Genomic DNA, 6,997 nt, shown 5'->3' on the forward strand with positions numbered 1-6,997 from the left:
AGGAGATGAATTGCAGTTTTAGTCACTTCCGTGTTGGGTTCGGGAAGGTTGCCGCTTGAGCTAATCCCCATCCAGCTGTTGTGTGCGCCCTTCGCTGCGCCCCGCCCACCGCGTCAGTCTAGAGCGCGCAGCGGATCTCAACTCTTTGGATCCGCTGTGAATGAACTCTTCCAGACACTTCTGATCATCTGACACTCCGTGAGAAACACACTGGCATCTAAATTCATCTCCGTCCGTCGATCCAGAGGCATTTGTTACACACACTGGACTTTTGTGTCGGTTTTTACGTCTGAGGGAGGAAAGAAAGAAAGCAAGAACGACTATTTTAGCTTTATTTTAGGTTGAAGTTAGTTTTTATCTTTTGTCATATGAAGGATATGGGCAGATGTGGAAATATTGCGTTTTGTGCGATGGTGCTCTTCTACTGTTCTTTCATTACAGGTAAAAACAATAATCTATCTATCTATCTACTTACAGTAATAGCCATTGTGAAATATTTTTCAGACACTATGTTTGTTCTCAGTTTGTTTCTGCTGCCACGCGTATCCGTGCAGTCAAACAATGGTTGTGTTTCAAAACCTAGCAAACTGCCTACCTAGGCACCATATGGACTACCTGTGATGCCCAGAAATTACATTTAGGAGTGACTTTATGGATGCCCAAAAACTGCTTAATGTACTTTGGGTGCTCGAAAATGCTTTCTAGTTAGGGAGCTCACTATGTTTTGAGACACAGCCTTGTATCTTGCTGTGAAAAGACTCTGTTCTCATGCTGAACTCGAACTACAGCCTAAAAGTGGATACTGGACTGTAAAACTAATCATATCAACACAAACATAAGCTTGTTTTTAATTGAACTTTATGAAAAATAGTCTTATGTTTGCATTTTATATGACATCAGTTCAAATTTTGCAGTTTACTTGTATTCAGTTTTGTGTTCAGTACTTCTGACTGTAAAGACCAGCTTTATGAAAACTCACTCATATTTAATTCTGGTTTATTTACATCAGCAAACATGTATGTGTTCACACACGTTTATGTTCATACGAGGGTGGACATTCAAGACATTCATCTCTCTATCCCAGCACTGGCACAGAGAGCATTATGGGAATGCCGTCAAACCACACATACTGTCTCTCAATCCCAGAATGCTTTCATTTCTTAGCCAGTGTTTGTAATTAGGAGTCATGCAGCGGTGTATTTTTACCATATTTAAATTAGATTGTATTCTAGAAGGCCTGTTTTGGAAAGTTAAGAACGGCCTGTAAAGTTCTCTGATGTACTGAGCGAGAACGAGATTGTTCAGGACACGCTGCTGAACAATCGTGGGGTATTTTTAGAGCGTTTCTGTTGCTTGTCATCTTTGCATGCTGACGTCCTGTTCCTCTCACTTTCATCTGGGAACTTTTTCAACTCTTCTATTTTTACATCTTGTACAAAAGCCCCGTTTACTTTTATTCCTTTTTCACAATTCATAAGTGCACTTTATTTTAAAGTAAATTATTGTCTTCTAATATATTTCCAATAGTTAACCCTATAATTTAATGCATTAAATTATTTAAACAATAAAAATAATTTAACATATGAATGACTGCAATAATATAAAAGGATTCATTTGAAACAGAAGCATCACCTCCATGGAGATGTTCTACACTGAAAAAAAAAAAAATATTGGTGTAGGATTTACATCGAAACAATTTTCACTCAGAAACTGCTGGTAAATTTCAAATAAACGGCAATGAGACATTTGACTAAAAATGAAATTTTGAACTAAAATAGCAGTTTCTTGTAAAACATACTCCAATAAAATCTTTTTTAGTGAACCCGCAGTTATGAGCACCACAGACACAATTTCATATCAAACTAAAAGCTTTGCATAAAGATGAGATTTGCAGATAGATGAGAGGTGAGAAAACCTGTGAGTAGATGTGAGAAACAGGAGAGCAGGTGAGAAACACGACTGGGTGAATATTATGATACACGGTGCAACTTTTTGAGCAATGTTGCCATCAACGGGCAACCAGGTGAGACACTGGGCCCACGACTGATCTAAAGTATCCAGAGAGAAATTTGTTGGCCATTCTCAATGGGAAAGTGCCCAAGCAACATTGCCCAAAAAAGTTGCCCCATGTATCATCATCTTAACACTGTAAAAAAATTATTTTATGAAGTTGTAATAATAAAACAAAGATTATTGGAGTGTTTTTACATTTAATTGCATGTGTTACTTGTTTCTTTGTTATTATTTGTGAAATATACGAGCAATTTCTGAATGAAAATGGTTTCACCATCAGTTTTGTTTTCAGTGTACACCAATTTTATTTCGAAGAAGTTTAAGTTGCTATTATGGAAAGTTATTTAGATGCATCAGATCGTTGCTTGTAAGTCACATTGCGTTTAGTTTTTAAAGGAATGTTCCAGGTTTAATTTGTGCAGCTTTTCAGGCATAATGTCCACTAGTGCTGGGCGGTATGACCAAAAATTTATATCACGGTATTTTTCAAAATTATACCGGTTTCACGGTACATGACGGTATTATTTTTTTTCATGCATGACCGGGTGTTAACCATATTTTCTACTGATTGAGAGAGGAAATACTGCAGTATATTGACGTAGAATGCCCTATTTTACTGTCATGATGAGTGAATATTGTCAAAACTAACTAACCAATTTCACAATATTACTGTTTTTACTGTATTTTTCATCAAATGCTTTCACTCCTGGTGAGCATAAAAGTCTTCTTTCAAAAACATTAAAAAATGATTACTGACCCCAAACTTTTTGCTCAGGCCCCTCCTTCAATGCAAGTCAGTGGAATTTTTTCTCAAGTCATATAATTTGAAGTATCATTCATATCTGTAGCACAAACGATGCTTTAAAGTTCATTAATTGAGTTAAAGGTTGCTCAAATCCTGAATTCCACTTGACAGGTTTCCTCAACACATTTATTATTAGTCAGACAGATAGTTCCTCCCCAAACACATGCCAGTGTTGCTTAATTAAATGACTGAATTAATTATTAACACTTTTCCTGTTTCACCACATAACTAAAGACAGAACAGAGCTCGGTTTAAACATTCTCTCTTGTAGATTCAGATTTGGCAGAGACATTCTCTCATTTTTAATTCATGATAATACCCATTTTCATTTCAATATGCAGATTACTTTGAATAATTTAAGTTACAGGCCAAGATTTCCCCTAGTTCTGATTCATACGTCATCTCTGTCCTGTCTTCAGGTGATTATCTCTGTGTGTCGTCTGCGGCTCACATCTCACGTAGAAGAAACGGAGTGACTGATGTCAACATGACCTCGAGCCCCGGCGGCGATCAGACACAGTCCTCTACTAACATCACCAACAGCACTGAGCCCACGCCGCACACAGACACAACAACAGGTACAACATTTACTTACTCTGGGTATTTAATCTGAGATCGACAGCGTCGTCAACCCCCAATCTGATGTCTTATACAAGCTCCTAGGCTGCCACAATCAGTGTTTGTGAGGAAGCACTAGTCACTGGGTTCAAAACATATTTAGTCTCTGAACTAATCATTCCTAGAACTAGATATTTCTGGTTTTAGTATATTTAGTCTCTGAACTAATCATTCCTAGAACTAGATATTTCTTGAACCCTTGTGCTGTGCTGAAAATCCTTTACCTAATTTGGTGTTCCCAGTCAAAAATGACCGGCCTTTTAAAACTCTTGTTATGCTATAATATTAACGATTCAATCTTTTTGTCAACTTGTTTTCTTTCAATTAGCACAGGTTTTGTATTTCTTTTTGGAGCTGGTTGATCATTGATCTGAGCTTATGAGTGAAAAAAAAACAAAAAACATTATTTGTGGATAATTTTGCCAATCTTCACTCAAAAACTGAGATGCATAAGCTCAGATCAATTATAAAATAACATAATGAGAGATTTAGAAGCAATTTTGGTCACTCTTTATTTTAAGGTCCAGTTCTCACTATTGACTATGATTTTTGCCTCAACAAACTCCTAAATTGCTGCTTATTAATAGTCAGTAAGGTATTAGGTATGGGGTTTAAGGATTAAGGGGTCTAAAATATGGTCATGCAGAATCAGGCATTAATATGTGCTTTATAAGTACTAATAAACAGGGCCTTTTAAAACTCTTGTTATGCTATAATATTACCGATTCAATCTTTTTGTCAACTTGTTTTCTTTCAATTAGCATAGGTTTTGTATTTCTTTTTGGAGCTGATTGATTGTAGACCGCATTCATCTGAGCTTATGCATCTCAGTTTTTGAGTGATAAAAAGTATTATTTGTTAATAATTTTGGCAAGGATCACTCAAAAACCTAGGTGCATAAGCCCAGATCTGTTTTTAGAGACTTTTCCTAGAGTGTACGTAATACGTTTAATCAGCCATTTAAAAACAAAACATTTTTGGTAATTGAAAGAAAGCTGAAATAATATATACACTACCGGTCAAAAGTTTGGGATAAGTAAGACTTGTAATGTTTTTTTAATGCTCATCAAGGATGCATTTATTTGAAAAAAGCTGAATTTCCATCAGCCATTACTCCAGTATAAAGTGTCACATGATCCTTCAGAAATCATTCTAATATGCTGATTTATTATTAGAATTACCAACAGTTGTGCTGCCAAATATTTTTTTTTTTCAGGATTCTTTGATGAATAAAAAGTAAAAAAGAACAGCATTTATTCAAAATATAAATCTTTTCTAACAAAATACATCTTTGCTATCACTTCTTAACAATTTAGTACATCCTTGCTGAATAAAAGTTTTAATTTCTTTCAAAAAAAGAAAGAATACAAATTTACTGACCCCAAACTTTTGAACTGTAGTGTATATTGTTAGAAAAGATTTCTATTTTAAATAAATGCTCTTCTTTTTAACTTTTTATTCATCAAAGAATCCTGAAAAAAAGTATCACAGGTTCCAAAAAAATATTAAGCAGCACAACAGTTTCCAGCACTGATAATAAATCAGCATATGAGAATGATTTCTGAAGATCATGTGACACTGAAGACTGGAGTAATGATGCTGAAAATTCAGCTTTGATCACAGGAATCAATTAGATTTGAATGTATATTAAAATAGAAAAATGTTATTTTACTATTATATTATATTATATTACCATAATAATATTTCACAATATAAAATTGTTTTCTGTATTTTTGATCAAATAAATGCAGCCTGGATGAGCATAAGAAACTCCTGTAAAAACCATTAAAAATTATTCTGATCCCAAACTTTTGACCGGTAGAGTATATATATATTAGTGCTGTCAGAATTAGCACAATCTTCAATTGCACACACAAGTGTGGCGGCACGCGCTGTAGCCTGTATCATTTCATATCAAAGCTCGAAGGAAACTTCGAGCATGCAATGTCGTAGTTATGTTGTCAGTTAAGTCATGAAGTTACCAAAAAAGCAATTAAAGTTGCTTTAAAACTGCATGCATGCAATTATTTTTTATATATGTGTCACATTTAAAGGTCCCCTGAAATGCTTAGAAACATGCAGCATTACTCTGTGTTGACGTCATTTTAACTGAAACAGGAAGACAGGGCGGGACATATCAAGCAGCCCCGCCCCTTTTTAAAATAGCCAATAGCGTTCGTTTATATCACAGCTTGGGCTAGAGACGTTCAGAGCCGTTGAGCTCCGTAAAGCCGCATTTGACAGGGTATGCCAGCCACAATCTCTTCCATATTGCTATAAAATATAGCATTCTGTGTAGAATTCAAATAGCTCCGATACATTTTGTGGTCTGCGCCGACTCGACTAACATATTGATACTAACACCCAAAAAACTTTAATTTTGAGTTCATGGGGACTTTAAGAACATCTCTCTGAAATGCAGTGGTTTTCAAAACTGTCCTGGAGCAGCCCAGCACTGTCTCCCTCATCTAACAAACCTGATTTAACTCCTCAGCTCATTAGTAGAGACTTTAAGACCTGAGGTGGGTCAGGAAAGGTAAAGAGTTATGAGAAAATACGATGCGTGTCAGATCCATGTCATGTTCAGCAGCGGCAGCTCTTAAAGCAGCCAAAATAACCTAATAACCAGCTGCTGTGATTTCTGTTCATCAAAGAACAAAAGAAAAAAAGAGGAAATCAATCACTTTTGTAGCTTTAAGGATTTGTCTATATTTAATTTAGAATTTAGTGTTTGATAACTTCAATTTCTGTATATTTCCTTCTTGCTGAAGGGCACAGGTAGCTACATATGACATTTATTATAATGGGTTAATGCGAAGATTGATTTAAGTTCACTTAAATTAGAAGTTATTATTTTTTTAAGTCTAATAAATGTTAAAATTGATAGCTCTCAGTTATACTGTAGTGTTGAATGGCTAGTCAATGGTTAAATATTAGCAAAAAAATATGGCATTAGACAAATATAAAAAATATACTGTCTTTGTTATTTCTACATTCATTTAAATTAAGATTGAATGTGAAATTATTGCAATATAAAAGTATATTTTAAAACATTAATGTTAGGTGGGATTAATCGCGATTCATTTCAGAAAAAAGTGCAATTAATTAGTTATCTTTTTTTATCAATAGACAACACTAATATAAATATTATAAATATAAAAAAATTTGCAATGTTGCTTTGGCAAGTAACTGAAATACTTGTATATAAATACTTATTTTACTTATTTTTTCACTTTTCATTTTAATTTATTATTTATATAACATTTATTAATATTTTTTAAGTGGATTTTATTTAAATCTAATTTAAAATATGAATAAATACTATATAAATAATAATAATATAGAATAACACTGTTCACTCATTCTACACATTTTCTGCTAATTTCAAACTAACTTTGTTGAGACTACCACAGAGGAATATTTAACCTAAGAACGAAAATTCTGTCATTATTTACTCTCATTATGTTGTTCCAAACCCGCGTACCTTTCTTTCTTCTGTGAAGCACAAAAGCAGAACACACCAATATCTAAGTCATCATTGGCTGAAAATCACATTCCTGC

At 34.3% G+C, this 6,997-nt stretch overlaps 1 protein-coding gene and 1 long non-coding RNA gene across 2 annotated transcripts in view; one reads left to right on the forward strand and one right to left on the reverse strand.

The window, feature by feature from the left end:
- Window positions 1–219: 219 nt before the first annotated feature.
- The window catches only part of LOC107697217 (uncharacterized), a 16,166-nt gene continuing 9,388 nt past the window's right edge, over window positions 220–6,997 (reverse strand). Inside the window, exon 4 of the long non-coding RNA XR_001635173.1 lies at window positions 220–289. This is a non-coding gene — a long non-coding RNA (uncharacterized LOC107697217). The remainder of the gene's footprint in view (window positions 290–6,997) is intronic.
- LOC107697215 (uncharacterized protein YMR317W-like) overlaps window positions 282–6,997 on the forward strand; it is a 17,640-nt gene continuing 10,924 nt past the window's right edge. The window contains exons 1-2 of the mRNA XM_016497915.1: window positions 282–441; window positions 3,238–3,396. Of these exons, the coding sequence (XP_016353401.1) occupies window positions 369–441; window positions 3,238–3,396 (232 nt within the window). The 5' untranslated portion in view covers window positions 282–368. The remainder of the gene's footprint in view (window positions 442–3,237; window positions 3,397–6,997) is intronic.

This window comes from Sinocyclocheilus anshuiensis, unplaced genomic scaffold (genome assembly GCF_001515605.1).
Source record: "Sinocyclocheilus anshuiensis isolate Anshui unplaced genomic scaffold, SAMN03320099.WGS_v1.1 scaffold38, whole genome shotgun sequence".
In the NCBI taxonomy this organism is placed as follows: Eukaryota; Metazoa; Chordata; class Actinopteri; order Cypriniformes; family Cyprinidae; genus Sinocyclocheilus; species Sinocyclocheilus anshuiensis.